The sequence below is a fragment of the Fringilla coelebs genome (assembly GCF_963513975.1).
Source record: "Fringilla coelebs genome assembly, chromosome: 5".
Taxonomy (NCBI): Eukaryota; Metazoa; Chordata; class Aves; order Passeriformes; family Fringillidae; genus Fringilla; species Fringilla coelebs.
In genome coordinates this window covers 44,712,921-44,733,789 of record NC_140033.1, presented here as the reverse complement: position 1 = coordinate 44,733,789, position 20,869 = coordinate 44,712,921, and the positions used below count along the sequence as shown (strand labels likewise).

Genomic DNA, 20,869 nt, shown 5'->3' with positions numbered 1-20,869 from the left:
TATAATCATGGCAGCAAATTACAATCAAGACATGCCATACTCTACATTTCCTGGGGTACTTTTTATGTGAATTTAACATAAATCTAGCCATCAGCCTCAACAGCATGTCACGCTTGCTTTCAAAGCCAGGCTAAGGAACTTGTCCTAATTGTGTTATTTTTCTCCAGTACTGGAATTAATTTACTTTTAAGTTCAGATGAATCAGATGATGAATTTTAACAAGCCAGTCTTCCCCCCAAGCAAAAGGCAGAGCTCATAAACCCCCACTTATCCAGCAATCAGGTTTTATTTCTCCACAGTGAATAATTTCAGAGATAGACCATGAAATATTAGTTCAGTGTCAACTGTATGCAGTAGGAGCAGAGGGCAGTCCAAGAAAGGAAGATCCAGCCCATGTGCTACCATAATTTCTAAAAGATCACTGACCCTTGTCTCAAACTCACATGCTGCCCAATCACTTAGGTTATAGGAAGAGAAATTCCTGTCAATAATTCCATAGTGCGAGTGAAGTCTTGTCCAGAGTTCTGCCTCCTGTTTCCTGCTGCCACTCCCCCATCTGCAGCTCAGTGTTTGTTACATTTGTTTAGTGTGCATCCCATTTGCCCCAGCACCCCCAGCTGCCAACACACCCAGCATTGCACACAAACAGGGAGGGGACAAGGATCTCAGAAGGCTCCTTGAAGCTACCTCAGAGTCTAGACTGCTTTTGGGTTTATCTCACAAACTGATGAATGGTCTAAAGGAGAAGAGCATTAAAGTCTGAAAGAGGCTCTTTCACCTCCCCAGTCCTTCCCCTTTTGTTCTGCAGGGGGAAAGGAAGAATGTCAAGGAGCCTTCCCTCCCTTTCTTGACTTTTTCCCTCCTGTGCTGTGCAGTATAGACTGAACTGGAGGCAGAGGAAGCGTTCAGGACTGAACACACTGCTGAGCACACCCTGCCACTCCACAAGGATTCACTATATGCTGTCTTACGCCATTCTCTCTCACACTTCAAAACCTGCAGCCAGTTGCTCTGTCCCTCTGCACTCTCCCAATAATCCACCTTTCCCCACTGTCTGGGAAGCTACATGTCACAAAACACTATACCACAGAGTGAGAAGCTCCCACTGCTTCATTCTAAAGGAGTTACTCTTTCAATTTAAATAGAAATAGCCATAGGTTTGGACTGGGGTTCAAACCCTGACTGCAGTACATGGGGAAGAAAGAACTTATCCTCCTTTCCATCTAGGAGCTATGACCTCCACCAAACTGCAGAACGCCTGAAAAAATGGCCAAAATCTTTGTGGCATACGTAGATAAAACTGTCAGACAAAAGACCACCTCTACAAACAGCAAACAGTTGCCTCAGCCAGAACCCTGATGAAGAAACTGTACAGCCCCTCTGGCAGACGCTGCTTGAGCAGAGACAAAACAGATGACAAAGGTGTGTGCGTGCTAGGGGCAGGGAACTGAAAACAGAACAGAAGTTAAAAAAAAAAGGGTAAGGGATAAAAGAAGCAAGAGAGTCTCAGGTAAGGAGCCATTATATTCCATTACTTCAAAGAGATCAGAGAGATCTCAAAGCATAAGTGCTACAAATGTCTTGTTCCCTGTTTTTAAGCAATGTCTGTTCAGTCACTAACAGCATATTTGGGCTCTGCCTGGCTATGCTTTTCATGCACCAGCAGGCACTCTGTCTCCATTGATCCCAGTCAAGTTTATAACCAGAGGGGCTGGAGTCATATAATGAAGCAAGCTTGCCCATGCTGAGCAGAAGCCTTTTTAGCACTTAGTGAAGGGGATGCATCACAGCAACTGCTTGGAACAGCCGCTGCACTGTCCTCACCAAATCCTTTCATGCCTTCTCAGTCAGGCCACCTTTGAAACATATTAAGTGGGAAAATCTGACTTCTAGTGGACAAAACACTAACATTTCTAAATCTGAAATGAAAAATTTTTTTCAGGAGAAGGAGCCCCTGTGGGTCATGGAAAGTCTGATCATCCAATTACTCATTGTTAATTTGCAGTCAACATGTTTTTTGATCGCTGTGTTAGATTGACTGCATAGCACTGTGCCCTGCAAGAATTAGTGCACTACAAATAATACATGACAACAGCACTCTAAGGTCAGTCCAGAAACAGTATCTACTTTCCTCTGCCTTGTGCAGGCAGCAAACATGCCCTAATTGTGCTGAACAATTAGGCATTACTCACTGTATAATCTCATCTCAGAAAGGGGTGCCTTTTTCTGAAAATCAAGATGAAAACAGGCCACTAAGCACAGCTACGAAGTTCTCCTTTATAATATATAAAATCTATAACAGTCTTTTTTTATTAATATTTAATCTTCAAGAATATAGAGAATAGTAACACCTAATAACTTGGAATGTGTATATCTTATTGAAAAATATCCATTTAAGGAGAACTAATCCTGAGAAGATTTAATATTGATTAGTAAAAACAATATAATATTCATCAAAAAAAGGGTGCAGAAACAGTTTGGAAATTCCTTTAATTTACTGGAGTCTAAAATTGAGAAATGTGAATGCGCAAGATTTGTGTTCTACAATATTTGTATATTTGTATTCTACAATCTTTTCCTTCTAGTATCTTGACTAGTTAGAGGAACTTCTAAACAGCTTCCACTGTTTAGGAGAGGAAAAATATTAACTGGTAGCATTTCTATTTTCTTAGTCTGCATGAGAATAACAAAATTTACCTTGTCATAATAGTATCTGAGCGCCCGGCTCAGTTTGTCATAATTCATATTAGTTTTGTTTTTTCTGAGTCCCCACAGCTTAGCCACTTCTTCTGCCTTGAGTAGCTTGAATTCGCCATCATTAGACGTCCAGCAAATGAGGTGCTCGTGTTTCTGGTCTAGCAGCAACTGCAAAAGGAACTGCCACAGTGTGATTGCACTCTCCATACCTAGAAGGGACAAAGGAGAGCAACAGTGTGAAAAACATTTGGGAGCAGGTGTTCCTCCCAACACTCATTTCAGTGATAAGCTCTATGCAGGAGTCATCCTACATAATTGAGAAAAGGAAGATACCGCATCGTTTACAACCAAACATCCACAAGACCTACAGGTCTTCCACTGCTTTTCCAGTATTTTCCCCACTGCTGTTCTCTGTAGGGTCACATAAAATAGAGGAAGTATTTAGAAAAGCACTCCCCACAAAGTTCACATTATACGAGGTCACTGCCAGTTGGCATCTTCCATTCATCGTAAGCAATCACTCTTCAAAGGAGCACATAAGGCAGGAGAAAAGGACTTTATATGACTATCCACTGAAATGCTATTTAAAACCTGCTGTTTAAGTCAGGAGGGGTTTACTGGACCTGTTCAGATACGTCACCATGAAAAAGGGGAGGATGAGGGAAGACCAGAGCAATCGCCTTTGATTGCAGGACCAGAAGCAACATCCCTTCCCCCTCCCACCACCAGACAGCCTTTGCCTATTTTGTTTTTTTCCATGGCCTCAAATTGTTGCTTCTGTTTGCCAATTCAAATAGCTCAAAAGACATTCTTTATTTTTTAGAAAAACTGGAAGTCCAGTACACTTAAGCACAGTAAAGTAAGTGTTGTTTACCCAGAACCTCTCTTTAACGGGGATCTTTTCTTTCATTATCATAGGTACAACTGAGAATTAGGAATATTTTTAACAGTGCCTGAGTCTTACATCTGAGGTTGGTTGAATATTTTTTCTCTGCTAAAGGTTTTTTGAGAACCCTTTTCCTCTGCTAACTGCCTGTGCTACTGAGCCCTCCCTAGAAAAAACCTTTTGTTCAGACACTGCAATAAAAGGATAAACTGAAGGCTGGCTATATTCCAACTCAGCACAGGTGCATACACAATTTAAAAATTGGGAGCATTATCTCTGCTAACAACTTATCATTTTAATGAAGATGCAGCTAAAGCTGACCTTTTAAACCACAGAAATATTAAATGAGATTTTCACCCACTTTCAAAAACATTCCCAGCCTTAGCATGTTAACATTGGATCAAATAATTTTTTTTTTTTGGCCTCTTCTGATTCTTAACTCGGATGTGTTATGTCATAGAGATTTATTGCTGGTATTGCTTGATTGACTATGGTGCTAATGGGGCTAATTATTACCTGACTTACCCCTGTGCATAACACAATGGGTATTTTTGTCTTTATCTAGACAAGCTCATGATTTTTAGCGCCCTGGTTCATTTTGTTTCCCAGTACATGGTTGTTTGTGCCCTGGCAGGTGACGCAGACAGGATGCCAGGCTCGCTGCCTGCCCTTCCCTGGATGCGCGCACCACAAGAGGGCACAAGACTTCCAGCTATCCCCGGCAGGGAACGGGATTGCGGGACGCTGCGGGAACAGCTGCCTCTTCAGGTCTGCCCCGGCAGAAAGGAAATCACCGTGCATACGGTTCACGAATATAAAGAAAAATAAATTGCGTGAGCTTCTTTACTAGTGTAAAGCAAGTTAATGATACTAGAGAACGTCGTCAATGGTTTTGTGGAAAAACAGGATTTGGAGCTATGTTTTGGTCCAAATAATTTTTAAGTAAGCTGGCCAAACAAGGGTTGGCAGAATCAATGATGATTTTACTATCTCTTCAAAATCCTCATTTCTCTAATTAACTGAGAGTCCCGTCTGAATGCCAAAGACAAAACCACTGATGCCCAGCTGAGTGACACCATGACTACGCAGCCCTTTCAAAGGTCATTTGAGGCGCCTAGGACTGTTAGGGATCCTGGAAACAGAACAGCCTGCCGATATGGAAGGTCTGGCACTTTCAAACGTTTGCATTTGCTTCATTGCAATTTTATACAAATCCTTTTCCACACAAAATAAGGCAAGAAAAAAATTACATAGCTAGGATTAAATATACCTGACAGTTACTCGCTTTACAGCCTTTAAAAGTTCCTTTAAACTACACCTTCTTTGCAGACATTAGCATCTTTAACAGATTATTTATCTATAACTTCCTAGATAATAAAGTGTCCCTATTAATCTGGTATCATAAATATACAGATACACATCATATATCTATATACTTTCTAATACTTGCAAGTTTTGCAATTTACTTTGCTAAAAAGTTGTATTTATATACAATCATATTCCTCTTAAATAATTCTATTTTCTGTATATCACATATTTTGCAGCCATACCCTGCAAAATTTCAACTTACATCATACTACTCTTCCTAACAAGAAATCACAACCAGAACTTTTGTTGGTCTGGAAAATTTTAAGTACCATATAAATATCTTTCTTCAAAATTGTAGTAAAATGTGTCCCATGCTACAAAGACCTGTCAGCAGAACTTCAGCTGAGGAAAGTAAAGAAGGCTGAGAATTATAGAAGAACCAATACAAACTTCACCACCATACCAAAACACTGTAATACCTCAGAAACACAATTCTCTCACCCAGATCGCAAACTACAAGTTCAGCACTCATGGCTCTGAAGAGAGGTTAGGTGGAACTGAAGGAAGAACATTTAGCTGCAGCCTGCTCCACCCCATTCACCTCTGCCCATGAAAACTCACAAGGTAATCTGCAGCTAACTTTGTACTACACTTTCCATTATGAACCTATGCTCTGATGCTTATCATCTGTAAAATGTAAAGTTTTGGATTCCATTTTATCTATTGAGTGTGGCACTCAAGGTGACTCAGCCACAGGCACAAAGTGCATGAACAGCACAAGCCTGGGCGAGAGACTCCTACAGGAACACTCACTCCACAAACCCACGTCCCGGTGAGCAAGGAGCGGTGACTCCCATCGGGTGATCTCATAAAAGGTTACTGCCACCTTTCTGAAAGTGGCTGAGTTATTCCAGCTGAGATCCATGGATAATCTCTGGGGGTCACTCCAGGTGCTGGACCCAGGGCAGATGGCTGTGGTGGGATTAGATTTAGGCAGCTCCTCACAACCCTATCTTGCCTGACCACAAACTCTCCCAAGCTTGTGGCTCTGAAGAGGCTTTATGAAGGACCTGTGTACCTCAGACTTCAGCATCAATGTGCTCAGTTGGCACATGCATAAATCTTCTACTGCTATGACCCAAGTCTGCCCCTACAGAAATGAGATTAAAACAGCTCAATGCTGCATTGTGCTTCATCCCTCCATCTGCCACTGAGTCCCCATATAAAGCTTCCCATATTGCTCGTACAGCAACTGTACATATGATTCCTCCATGAGGCAAATCATGCTAATTACATTTTCAGCTGATCATTAATTGTATGGTCCTACTCTTGTAACCACCAAACTTGAGGTGTGCAGCTCTGAGTCACACTGAATATTCACAGTTGTAACTTCCTACAACAGAAGCCTTGGTCTAAGTATATATGGTGAAGTAATATCTCAGATTTCTTGAATTTGGTAAACTGGTGTTAATCTCATTTCCATTCTCTAAAATGTGATTTGCAGGGGAATAGTTGTAGGAGGATCCTCTGCCTGGACTCCTCTCTGAGAAGGAGTTTGCAAAGCAAAGGGGTCCCTTCTGCACCCCATGACTCGGAGGAAAGGCTTCTCTAACAAACTTTGTCTGAAGCTCCCATTCTGCCCATGGCAAATTCCCATTCTACCCACAACAACATAAAAATCTAAGATTCTGCAGTGACAGGATTTTTTAACTGATACAAAATATTTAATTTCCAAACAAGCCAACAGAAGTATCAACCTGCCTTTCTCAATGGGAACTGTTTTGAATTCCACAAGGCACTAACTGCACACTTCTGCCCCATTTGAGTGGTCAAGCAAGAGAATCACAACAGATTTATTAGAAGACACGTAATTCAACCAAAACCCTGGTACCTGTATTAAAAGTCATAATAAATTATGGCTGTGAGGAGCTGGAGATCTTCAGAAAACATTATATTTCATTTATGTATTTTCTAACTCTTTTGAATTTTCACTGACTCAAAGGGAATTCAGTGTCTTGCCTTACTTTGACAGAAAGGGTTGTTAGGATGTGGTCACTTCCTACCGTGACCACATTTCATTCAACTCTTCATTAATATTAAATAGTAATAATAAATATTCCTCTTACTTCTGTGCTCAGTACAAGATTTGAATGCAGAGCAATAAATAATACACGGAACCACATACTGAATTACATGGATTAGCAGAAAAAATAGTTTTAGAAACCCCTTATTTAGACAGCCACATGTATCAATGGTACAGAACGAGACACACCACCTATGTTAGAAACATATATCCTGTGTAATGGAAAGCCTAATCAAAATTCATACAGACAAAAGAGTTGATTTTTTAATCCATTAACTCTGACATATCTCATTTTGCCATCTTACATTTTTTAAATATTTATACAATGCATTTGACAGTCAAAGATGCTTTCTAAGCCATGAAACAAAATTTGCCAGTTTGACCTGACCTGGATAGCCTAGTAATTTTACTTTGTGATCACTTCCACTACTGCTGATGCAAATAATCACAGGCATAGTTAGAAGAAATTATACTTGGAAATGCTGTATTAGACAGCAAAATGGTATTTCAGCACTGAGTTTTCTCAAAATCCATTTGTCTGGCAGCTGTGACAGGGAATCACACTGACAGCATCTGCATTAGCAATTTACATTCCTTGCAATGTGCTTTCCCCCATACAAACCCTAGCAACTGCATGACCAGTATGATACAACATGCCCTCCACACACCAAATTTTATGTCTGATGCCAGAAGGCAGCAAATCAGAGTATCTGTGCTGATAATTTTGCTCCTATTTCAACCAAACTAACTGAGGGACTAACAGAAATGACTAAACTTGGAGCAGCAGCAGAGTCAACACCATAAGCTCTCCCTAAAGAGGATAATGGAAATGGACAGAGACATCCATGGAGCAAAGTGTCCCGTCTGAGACATATAAAGGTCCACCCAAATTCCTCACTTAGGCAAGGGGCCTACATGCCAAATACTGTCTCCCCCTTTAGCATATGAAGACTGGCTCCAAGCAGCATGAAAAAACCACTATGAAAACATTATGCAAGTTTCATTAGAAATAGTAAAGATGTGATAATATATGTGCTGATGAGCTGCATAAGCTTTTTCATTTTTTAACAAGACAATACATATGAAATTCCATGCAATCAAATGTCAGTCAGTAAGGTGACATTAAGATCCAAAAATACAGTTATTAACCTGCTGGGCAAAACAAAACAAATAAGCAAGGCATCTTAAGTCGAAGCAGTAGAAAACCAGGAGGCTCAGAGACATATCTAGCTAACCAAAATCTCAGTATTGGAAAGATTTATGACATGAACTGTGAGATAAGCAGGATAGTCCTTGAAGCATTAAGTTTTGTAGGACTCTGACATAGGAAAAGCCACATATAAAAGGCAAAATGCTTGAAAGCAGCTCTGTAGCAATTCAAGACTTCTGCAGAGGTTCTTAGCTTTCACACAACTATGTTACAGCTGCAACACAGCTCTACTCTCTCAAGTACTCCAGGTTTCCTACTTGGATATTTTCTCCATGTTAGCTCCCCCACAGCCCTTCTAAAATAGAGAGAAACTGCTGATCCTGGACAATCAACATTTATTGAACACGTTTTGAAGGCTAAAACTAGGAATCCCTCCAGGCGTTAGGATCAAAACCAGTCCCTTTTGCTTGAGAGGGTCTGCAAAGGAACAACATCTGGGAGCCTGAGCTATAAACCAGGTCGGGGGACTTGGGGCAGAGGAGGGACAGCTGAGTGGGACAGACTGGCTGGGGTGCCCAGAGGCTGAAAAAAACCAGCTGGTGACCAATTAAATCAGGAAGACATAAAAGGTGTTAGCCAGCATTATGCCATGTAGGTAGTCACAGAAAGATGGTGATCAGACATGTACATGAAAAGGATTAAGAGGCTGAGTCAGGGCAGGGAAATTAATTTCCCTTAGCATATGAAGAAACTGCTGATTCCTTCTGTAGCCAAAGCAGCTGCAAAAGATCCAGCTCCTTTTTGTACGCCCCATCACAGCAGGCACACACCTCCGCTTACATTTCCCTTACAGGCACGTGGGTGCTTTTGCAAGCACACAGCATTTCTCAGTAACAGACGCCTTTTTTACCATTTCAGCTACTCTGGAAAACGTGTGTACATTTTTTGTAACTCCATTTTCTGCTTTTGTATCCTAATTCTGTCCAGCACGTTTCTCCAAGCAGCGTGACGTGGGGCATTGTTAGTTTCTCATTCACGTTAGCATTTGGCTTCCTTTATTTCTGCAGGTTGCAGCCAGGAAACTGGAAAATGGGCCACAGGAAACCTGGCCTCCTACATCTGTCCCAGTTTGTAATAGCAGCTCTGGTTTTATTTTTCTAAGTGTCTCAGGTTCATTTTAACCCTTGAGATGACTGCTGCAATACCATGTGCAAGAATGTGACTGTTTTTTAACCACCATTTCTAAATAATAGAAATGGAGAATTTTTACTTAACTAAATTAATTTTAAAGTCCATTAATACTTAAAAAATAAACAGTTACAAATTGATTTTAAAAAAACTCTTGCTGGAAATTGGCAAAACAATTTCATACATAAATTCCATATATATAAACTATCAAACAGTATATACAGACAAAATACAGAACAAAGTAGTGTCTATATACATTCTAAATACAGTTCTAAAGTGAATGTCAATATGAAAAGTTTAAAAGCTTATAAATCCTCTAGGACATTTTTTCTATTTTTTATTTTTGTTTTTATAAAAAAATTGAAGTACATATGTTTTTCATCTAATTACAGAAGCAAGAGTGTCGGTCAACAAAAGGAACTTTCCTAAAATAATTTTAAAATTAGTCAGCCACAACATTTTTCCCTGAAAATTCATCTGTATTACTATGACTATACCATGAGAGGTTAAAGACAATTGCCAAATCTGCCAAAATGTTTGCTCAGAAGTATTTGAAAGAAAAAGCTGAGTCAGTCCTAACACTTTATTTCTCAACAGAGATGCTTCAAGGGTGATAAATAGGATGTGGTTGGTGAGGAGTTAGTGATTCTGCCAGAAAAGAGAAAAAACAAATATCCATTTGTTTACTCAGAAAGCTTTCATATATTCATCAAAGGAGATCTTACTGCTAATTTAATTGGGCTTGAAAAAATAAGCTCTGAACTAAGTGTGTAAATATACCTGGTTTCGTTTGATGCAGGACTTTCTCTATTAAAGGTAATAAATCAAACTAGTGGTGCAATCCATACCCAGGACACTTTAGGGAACCAACTGTGGGTATGATACAGAATGCTGGTAATTTTTCCACATCCAGCAACCAGGACACTTCCTGTCAGAGCATCCTCCAAGTCCTTCCATTGTGTTGAAACTGCAAAAACTTTCTAAATCAGGACTTCCTCCAATTATATTTTAGAGGCGTCTTTCTGGGAAATGCAGATTCAAGCGAAAAAAAAAAAAAAAAAAAAGGAATTCCTGCAGCACCACCCAGTGGAAACATTAGAGAAAGCCACAGGGGTGCCCCAGCGCACAAGTTCCAATTTACTGCAAAACGACAGTAATATTGCCACACAAACACAGACTGGTTTAAGGATGTGCCCAAAATACACAGAGGGTTTTGCTGGAGGATCTACTTAACAGAGTCATAGAAGGTATGACTACTCTGCTACTCCAGCATAACAGTCGTCTTTTTACTTTAAATTCTAATTAAAAAGATTATTTACAGTAAAAATTTACAAGGTCTCCTTCTCAAGCAAGAATACCCACTGTTATGGCCCAGCACGTTTAAAAAAAATAAACAGACTCCTGTGGTTAAAAGCAACACAAAAGAGACAGCAGCAAAATCTCACAAAATATTAAGGGATAACATCAAGTTCCACCACAGAAAAGAAAGCACTCACACATATGCCCAATAATGCTTCAAGTAGGTACATTTGGTAATATGGTGTTTGCAGGTTTTAATTTTTTTACCTAAGTCAAAGAAAAGCGGAGGCAGATGTCCAAAGGAAGAAAGTTCTGCAATCTCCAAACTAATAAAACAAAGGACTGGTTGCCTGCCAAGCAGAGGTGTGATGACACCGCCTCTACAACACCAGTGTTTTCACATTTTCTGTAAGGATACAGCTCAAGAGACAGTTTTAATCCCACTGGAGTAAAAGCCCTCAGCAGGAGGAAACATGGCTAGTTGCTTCCCTGTGAAGGCTTAAAAAATAACCTGCTCAATTATTTCCAAAGCTAGCCATAAACAAAACGACATAAATCTGTAATGGCTCCAACCCTTCACCTTGGGACAGGCATAAAATGAGTGCAGACTCCTCACACTGCTTTCTGTCTGCTCATGTGGTGCACATCTGTGGCAGGCTGGCAGCATGCTACACTGCAGTCTGAGGGACTCCTGCTTTCACAACCAGTTCTATATGTTTATTTTTCCCATATGACTTCCTCTTATATTTTTGTCGGCATCAGTAGGACACAGATCATGATTACTTGACTGTCCTATATAAAACTTCTGATGTTTCCAGAGCTGAAGAAGGTTCCAACCTCCAGGAACAGCAACTATTCTGAAAGTTTACTTAATATATCAAGAGATGATTGCTCCCAAACGTAAATGCTTTATTTGTAGTCCCTTCTTTAAATGAAGTATTAAAATTTTCAATTTTGCAACAACAGACCAAATGCTTTGTAACTTATTCAGTGGCTCTAATATGTCAAACTGTGTACTATTACTATCTGCTGTCTCAAATGCTGTTTTAATACATTTCATATTCAGATGTTTATACTAATCTTCCCCTTGCCACCGATTTTTCCTAGACTAAAACTCAGATTAAAAAGCAGCTCTTTTTCATGCTGTGAGCAGAGAGGAAACTGGCCAAAAGGACAGGAAACAGTCCTGTTTAGGAAAACCAAGGTGACTGGCAATTTTCATGAAACCTGAAGCACAGCAAGATCATTGCAGCATAGGCTGGTAGTCAGACTTGCCTTACCATGCAAACTGGATTTTCAGAATTTGCTGGATTAGCAAAATGAACCATTGAACTATTTAATGAATTAAATAACATTCAGACTCACCTGCATATTGTCATGTTGCAAGGGGAATCAGTTATAGCATTATACCAAAAATGGTGTAAAACAATTCAGCAGATGGTAACCTACAAATATGGAATCATTTTACTTGGACAGTTTCTTCCCAAAACATTGGCTCTATTGCAGTAGGTTTTGGAGCACAAGCCAGAGTGTAAGTTCCTTAGCCGTAAAAAATGAGCAACGAGTCACAGCACTAGTCAAGGTCTGTATTTTTATTATCTCGTAGTAAAAACATAAATTAAGAACTATTCTTACACTTAAAAATCTCTAAGATCTGCTGTTCTTCTCAGTGCTAATCAAAGTTCTGTGTGTTTACCGTGTACTAAGCTAAACCAAAACCCAACTAAAATATTTTAACCTTCTGACATTATTCACTTGCCTTCTACACCAACAAGGACCTGCAGGTCACACCTACATGTTTCACCGAACTTAAACACTGGAATACCCCACAGAATGTATCATGGAATACATGAGATCTCAGCCAGGAGAAGATCTGTTTGTCACTGCCCTGTACTGTGTCCTGTGTGTTAAAACCAATTCCCACAGCTGCTGCAAACTATGAATGAGAGACAAATGAGGCACTATTTCAATTATTACAACAAACTTTGCTGTATGCAGAGTGCTCAGGTTGCACATGTTTAGAAGTGACATCAATGCACCAACTGGTTTATCAATGTCTCTGATGCTCAGGATACACAACAGCCACTGTTTTGACTTGTATCCTGTCCTATAGAATCCTATATCCTATTGAATGCTGTATAAAATTACACATTTAAATAAAATGCAAAGATCCATTCCCTCTCCTCCACTTGGATGAGACTGCACAGTCAGCATTTTTGTGCCCTGCTCCAGGGAATCAAACTGCTCTGTTCTGTAAGGGTTTTTATCACTGAAGTGTCAGTACTGAAGGAGTGTTGCAGTCATGCTTTCTATGCCAGCCCTATTCCACACTCACAGTTTGCTGAACTGACCACACACGCCACTTGCTCTGAGTCTGCTCTGAGTCACCAGACTTCACAGAGGTCTATATCCAGAATCTAAACCCACATTCCCATCTATGTTAGCATAGCATGGAAGAAATTCTCTGAAGGTAGTCAACTTTCTCCAGATTTAACTAACTGAGCTGCAAAAGGAATTTGTTCTTATTTTCTAAATGCTTTTTAAAGGTTTCTTCACATTAATTACTGTTAATTGCTGAAAAGAAATACTGGTGGTACTTCAGTCTATATTTTTTTTTGTTTGTGCTGTATTGTGACTTGATACAGCAAAGGCCACTCAACACTACCACAACATAAACATTTAAAAACAATAACACACATTAGCATCCTTCTCAAAAAGCCTAAACTGAAACACATCTGATCAATTTTCATTAAAAAAAATACAACAACAAAAGAAGAAATATACAGAGACGTAGTGAAGAGGTGCTGTCACCACATTAGAGGCAAATGGATGTGGAATAGAAATCTGTTTTCCAGATGAACTATCAGCTGTGTTTCAAAATAAGGACGAGAAACTTACAGGAGGACATTTGATTAAAAACATTTAGATCCTTTAGATGAAGGATATGATCCAAGTCTACGCTTTGGTGTACAACTGCAAAAGCATCTTTTACACAAACATTTTTGCTCATTCATTAATGTTTTCAGAAAAAGATCCATTGTGTAAAATAGTATTAATGGGATTTTGGACTTAATACTTAGGTTAGATCCTAGAAAATTTTTACCAATTTTGCATGATTGGTAATATTCTTAAGAATTATGTATTATTCATTACATAAGTTAATAACAATGAAAAATAAAAGACAATGTGTAAGACATGAGTTTTCCCCTCATAGTACTTCAAATGATCTTCAAGTTAGGAGCTACAAAATAAGAAAATTATATACTTTAAAGCTCAAAAGACGAAGACAGTATTGCTTGCACAAGACCCAAAACACATTAACATGTAGTAAACATGGTATTTGCAAATATCATCCAAGTTACATTCCGAATCTTCAAATATTGGGTAACAAATTGGAAAGCAGAGACACAGACATGACTGAAATAACTCACTGAGACAGGTCTGGGGGAAGCCATGGAATGGGCAGTATCACTCACACAGTACATCCTGACACTGCAAAATTTAGAGCTATGGAAGACTAGGAGGACCTTTACCTAGAGCAAGCAAGAGCCACTGCAGTGCCTTAGTTACATTTAACACGCAGCTAGTCTCAGTGCATTAACAGAAGTGCTGGCACACTCAAAAGTAAATACATGCCTAAGTGCTTTAAAAGATCAAAACAAAGTAAGTTTGTGGCTTCCTACAGAGATTCTTGTCCTGAAGATCCTGAGCTGTATCTAACTGCTCAGATGTGGACAGATCACATGCTATAGTCTTCAAAAACATTGCTTTACATAGCTGATTGATATTTATCTTAAAAGTCCATAGGTGTCATGTCTGTAACTGCCATCATACACCTGACCAGTTTTCAACACTTGGCCCATGCACGCAGGGGTCAGTGGACCTTCCTCCTGACAGTGAGGCAGAAGCACTGCAGCACCACTGCTGTGGGCACAACTGCTCAGAAACAATAATGGATCCACAGACACAAGAAGGACAAACCCCACTGCTGCAGACAATCACAGCAATGCCACTTGAGCAAGCAGGCGAAAATCAGACATGGTGTTGAGAACTCCATAACAGTAAAAAAAACCCCTGTCATTTTCAGCTGAGTCGTACCTGCCAAGGCATGGCAAAATTGGCCTCCTGTATTCTTAGCTGCCATATAACTTTAAAATATTACTTAAATATTTAGTTGTCTGGTATAATATGAGATACTACCCAGGAATTGCACCTATCAGATCAACAGCTCCAGGGTACATTTTGATAGTGCAAAAAAACTACCACAATATTCATAAAAAAATAAAAATGCAGAACTGACTATACAGTTATGAACTGGCATTGAATTAGCTGCCAAGTAGTTAGTGTCTTTGTGCTGTTTTTGTATCCATGCTAGTTGGCAGGTGTTTTCTTTAGTTCTTGCTTTTGGAAAAGCTGAAAGTCTCTTTCAAAGAGCCTTTAAATTAAAATCCACTCTTAACAACAAACCCGTAAGAACCTGAAATGTGATATAACTGCTGGCACATAAAATCACAATGCGTTTAAGAAAGTTTTAAGGACAAAGGTGAATTTCTTTTTCTGAAGCACATAGCTGAGATGCACTTTGTGCTTCATCTGCTTTGGTTCCATCCATGCAGCCTTGTATTTTGTGGTGCAGTGAGATGGACTTCCTGTGCCTACACCTTGACATTCTCCTCAAAATCATGACTAAATCTTTAATCATTCATTATTCAACAAAATACTTCAACATGAGAATGAACATATTCGGTCTTTCAAGGGCTCTCAACAGCCTCCAGAATACTCATTGATTCATTTAACAAGCCACAGATGAAATAAACATCTGTCTAATGATTCAAGACGATGAGATTCCCTACTGTGGGAAACACCGAGGAGAACGCCAGGGTGAATCAATCCGAGGACACAACGCCACTTCCACAGGCCCGGCAGTGACAGCCTGTAGCATGAGCCATTGGGTGTGGTTCCAAGCACAGACAGCAGCTCCAAACCAACAGTGCTCTTTGAAACTGGCCCAGGATAACTGTCCTATAATCAGTGCCACAGCTCCAAAATGGATTCCAGCAGCAGCATCCAGGCGTGCCGTGCACTGCAGCCACCTCCACCAGGAGAAAGCCATGGACTGATCAATCACCTCCCTGCACAAAGGAGTCCAACCTGACATATCTTTATGGGAAGTACTAGCTCATTTATCAGTTCTTTATTATCTTAGATTATTTAGCACTATGGCAGAGAACCACTCAGAGAGGTAATGGTAACTACATGAACTTACAAATTTTTAATGATGTCACCAACACACTAGTTAAAATCCTTTTTAATAAATACATGGAACACAAGTAACTATGTGTTGGTGCTCTCAGCCTTATCCCACATTCCCTTATCTTTAGTAGCCAAATGCCTGTTTGATACCTCTTTCTTTCCTCTGGAGCAACATGTTGTGATGTGATTGCATTCCCAAGGCTAAGATTTGTCTTTTCTGTACAGCCCATGGAGCTCCATGTTTGTTTTGCATATAGCTACCTTCCTACATGTAAACATATGAGCCTCAGAGCAAGCAACAAGCTCTGTGCACCTTGGTGAACATGAAAATTTACTGTCATTCTCTGCTAAGTCCTTCAGAACCAGTTTTTGACCAATATTTGTGTTCACTTGACCAATAATAGCTGCCCCTAAGAATAATTCTGTCGTGAACACCTCCATCCCAAGAAGGGCACTACAAGAAGAAGGCAAGGTTTACATAAATGGATTTTATGCACAGCAAAGGGGAAATACTTCAGTCTTTGGAGTGATATACTTGATTTCTTCCCATGGCTTAAGTTTAATGAAATAACATTAAGTAGCAGGAGCAAAGAACCACTGTGAATCAGCAAGCACTGAGAACTGCTAATGAATAAAATAAAATACCCTTTTGTTTCTACATATGAAAGTGTCCATGTGCCTAGTGTTATAAACAGTTACAAGTAAGGCTGTAGCTGAGTTTCTTCCCTGAGACTGAGTTGCTTATTTCAGCTGTTGCATCTAGGTGGAGTCAGTGATATCAGAAAGGATATAAGCCTGTGGGTTTTTTCTTTTTAGGAACAACTCACAGAGTTGATTAGGAAAAATTAAGATGTGAGCAATGATTGTAATACTGAGCAGACAATATATACTCCTATTACATTTTTAGACAGGTGAAGAATAAAACTATATTTACAATAAAAGCACCTTTAATACTGTTTTTATTATTTGAGTGGAAATGATCATGCATAACATGATATCTGGATTTTTTTTTCTATTCCAGACAGAACTGTTGTATTTTTAACACATCTCTGGATTACTTCTCATTCAACCTTTCAAATTCATAGAACACACAACATGAAGTACAGTACTACTACATCTGTTTTCCTGAGGACATCAAGATGTTTTACACTTATCTCGAACGAACACAACATACAAAATTTATATAGTGTGGATAAACTACATATATGTACACGTATGTAAGTATGTATGAATGTGTGTGCTTCATCTACTCTAATTCAGTAGACAGCACACGAAATTCCAGCAATATTTAACACAATAAGTGAACAATTGATTGTCCGTATTTCAGAGAGAGATAGTGAGAGCCAGAAAACACTCCTCAGTAAGTTTTGGTGCTGTGCACCACACTAACTGCTCCATAACACATTCAACAGGTTTTGAACACTGTGCCCAGTGTTGCACTTCTTTCTCTAAAACTGAGAATTTTACAACAGAAATAAACCTCCAAAACTGAAAAATAATCCCTCGCTTCCTGACGGCTGCATTTGATTGAGACAGAGATTAGGCATTGTCTGGTTTGTACACTATTCTAAAAATTCTTCACTGCCCCGCTAGAAAATCAAGAGACATCTGTGTCTGGAGATTGTGTCACTAATCCACTAATAGAGGTCCTCTGTGAAGTGATGTTAATGAAGAATTTTTCTGTGCCACTTGGACATAGGAAGTGCAGGAAGCACTGCAGATCCTCAGAGCTAAACACGTGATATACTGCAAGCACTATTTTTTTTGCATAATATTTGCAAATTAGTTTAGTGCTATCACATGATAATTCAAGTAAGTAGCTAAGTGTTACTTCCTAATGCATACAATTTTATTATTTATTGACGTTTCCTTTAGCTAAAATCCACTTGCAAGCAAGAATCCATTTTCTTTGTTTGCTCCAGACTTTTTTTTTCCTCAAAAACTTGTTGCTTCTAATTTAAAGATTGGTGGGGCATGGCAAAAATCTTTGTAATTCTGAACATAAACTTCTTTCATGATCATTATGAAAGCAAATCATCATAAAGTAATTACACAAACCACTAAATCAAAACTGGTATGTATAAAATCACTTGAAAACTACATACGTAAAGCACCACCACAGGAAGGCTACGTGGGTGAATATAGTTTTCAAATATGGCCATCACCTCAGTACCTTGGCTCAAAATTTTTCAACTTTGCAATTACATGCAATTGTCAGACATGCATAGAACATGTTTATCATAACACGAACATCTTGCTACCCCATTTATATGCTTCACCCTATGGAAATACTTTTGCATAAATTAATCTGAAATAATTGAAAAGTCTGTATGAGCAAAATACGAGATGAATCACGACTTTCGGCTTGAAATGACATGCAACGATTGACTTTTGGAGTCCTCATGACCTAAAAGATGCTACATTATATAAAATTGTCACAGCACTACACTCCTAAGTAAATAAAGATGTAACTTGTCTCCCTTTCAACTGCAACGTTAGAAAGGCTGACAGGGCTTCACAAAACCCTCCTGTGTTAGTGAACGGAAACTCCTAATGAGATTAGTTGGTGTGTGTGCAGACATTACTTAGCCATGACTAAATGGGCTCTCTTCCTGCAGCCAGTGGAAAATTCAGGGAACTTTTTCCCCCTGCAGCATCAGAGTCCCTCTAACCTTCAGCAAAGCCAGATCCAACAACAACTCTCCACTTTCTCTCCCTTTCTCCTTTTTTTTTTTTTTCCCTTCCCTTACAAACATTTTTTGTGTTTTTCTTTTTTTCAGTTGGTGGTGGAAACTATCCACGTCGGCCGAGGGGGTCTGGGGGCAGGGGGTGGCTAAGAAAAGAGGGTGGGGGGAGATCCGGGGAAAAGGCAGAAGACTACAAAGGAAACTGCAAAAAGGAGCAAATACATAAACCTGAGAGGGAGAAAACCACAGAGTTTCTTTGTGAGCTGCAGTGACTCATTTTCAAGATGTTGTCTGCTGCCAGTTTCAAACCGGAAGCGCATGGCAATTAGTCTTGCTGTTTCCAGACAAGCCAGAAACTCTCCCGACACTTTTTTTTTTTTTTCCCTTTTTTTAAAGCCCCTTCTGCAGTCTCTGCAGGAGCCTTCCCTTCCCTCCCCCCGCGTCCTCCACGGCCCCGCTCGGCCTCGCAGCGCCGCCGGGGACCCCGCGGCGCCCCCGCCGCCCTGACAGGCACCGGGCGGCCCCCGGTGACCGGGACGCCGCTGGGAGGGGGCAGCCCCCGGCACCGCCAGCCGGGGAGCGGGACACGACACGCCCCGGCACCGCCGAGGGGCAGCGGGCGGAGCGGGGTCCCGGGGTTCCCCGCGACCCCCGGCGCCTCCTTCCCGGCCCTGCCGCTCCTCACCCTCCGGCTCCTTCTCCCGCATCTGGCCCCCACACAAACACACACACGGTCCGTCCCCTCACCTGCACCCGCAGCTCCCGGGGGGCGGCAGGGCTCCCGGGGAAACCCTCCACTGGGGCGGGGGCCCCTGGGGCGGTGGAAGCCTCCTCGGGCATCCCGCCCCCCCGGCCGCCGCCCCCCGCCTCCTTACCGCCGCGCTGCCCGGGCCCGACCCGGGCAGGACCCCTGGGCTCCCCGGCCCCGTGCGGGGCTCCGAGCCCCCTCCCCGCGGTGCACGGCAGCCTCACCTCCCTCCCGCGGGCTGTCCCCGCTGCCACCCCACCGGCGAGCGGAGCGCGGCCCCGCAGCCGCCGCCGGCCTCCCCCTGTCCTGCCCGCAGCCCCCCAAACTTTGCGGGAGCCGGGGCGGGCGCAGCAGCACTTGTACCTACCCAGCGGCTGAGCGACTTTTCCGCTCTCTCCTTGTAGTCTAGAGGGAGCTGAGTAAAATTCCCTGATTCTCCATGCTGACAGTCTTCTGCAGGCTCTCTGTTGCTCTAGTAATGAGATCCTGATTTTGTTTTCCCTTTTTCCTTTTTTTTTTTTCCCCTCGGGCCGGTGTGTGTGTGTGTGTGTGTGTGTGTGTGTGTGTGTGTGTGTGAGCGCTGCCCGTGAGAGGGAGCGAGCAGGAAGCCGGGGCAGTCAGACAGCGGCCCGGCTCACTTCCTCTCCCGCACTATTCCCCGGGCGGTTTGCAGTCTGTGTAAACAGCCTTTTCCTCCCCGCGCCCCTCGCTCTGGCCGCCGATGTGCAGCATGGCTGTAACACAAGACACACGCATAGTACAGCGGGCAGCGCCGACTCCGCCGGCTCGCCGGGAGCTCCGCGACTCCCCCGACCGCCACCCCTTCCTGTGCTACACCCCCAGGGAGGAGCTTCCCGCCGGCCGCCCCAGCTGCTAGGGCCGAAATGCACCCGCGTTTCCCCGGGGACACCCGGGAGATGCTTATGAACCCCGTAGGAGGATGAACCCCGGAGGATGGGGACGGCTTTGGCCCTGGAGAGACGGCCGCCTTGGTCCCACCGTGCTGGGGCTGAGGTCACCGTGGAAGGGAGCGTTGGGCACCTGTGGTGGGGTCACTGCGGGCTGAGGGGCTGGAGGGATGCAGCAGCCCACTGGCCAGCCTCCCAAGCTGAACCTCGCAGGGACAGCAAAGTACAGAAGCGGTGCAACGCGGTACAACAGCTTAAATTGAGGGAAATAACGTGTTAAAAATCAAGGAGCACTCAACTCATAGCATGATGGAATAACGGGTTTTTTTAGTTTGGAAGTCACAGTCGTCCTGTCCAATTCCCTAGCAATGAGCAGGGACATCATCAACTTGATCAGGTTGTTCAGAGCCACTGCTCCAACCTGACCTTGAATGTTTCCAGGAATGGAGCACCTCCACATCTCTGGAAAACCTGTGCCAGTGCCTTGCCACTGTTATTGTAAAAGACATCTTCCTTATATCCAGTCTGAACCTATCCTCTTTTCGTTTAAAATTATTTCCCCTTTTCCTATTGCAAATCATCAAATACAAGCTGCATCTTGCAGCTCCATATTATATCTCAAGAGTCAGACCTGTGGTAGTTAGCTGATTGAAGTTTAGGTT

At 41.7% G+C, this 20,869-nt stretch overlaps 1 protein-coding gene across 1 annotated transcript in view; it reads right to left on the bottom strand.

Moving 5' to 3' along the window:
* The window catches only part of ELK3 (ETS transcription factor ELK3), a 36,826-nt gene extending 16,788 nt beyond the window's left edge, over positions 1–20,038 (bottom strand). The window contains exons 1-2 of the mRNA XM_084206359.1: positions 19,667–20,038; positions 2,698–2,906 (exon numbers count right to left, since the gene is read on the bottom strand). Of these exons, the coding sequence (XP_084062485.1) occupies positions 2,698–2,904 (207 nt within the window). The 5' untranslated portion in view covers positions 2,905–2,906; positions 19,667–20,038. The remainder of the gene's footprint in view (positions 1–2,697; positions 2,907–19,666) is intronic.
* Positions 20,039–20,869: the final 831 nt, after the last annotated feature.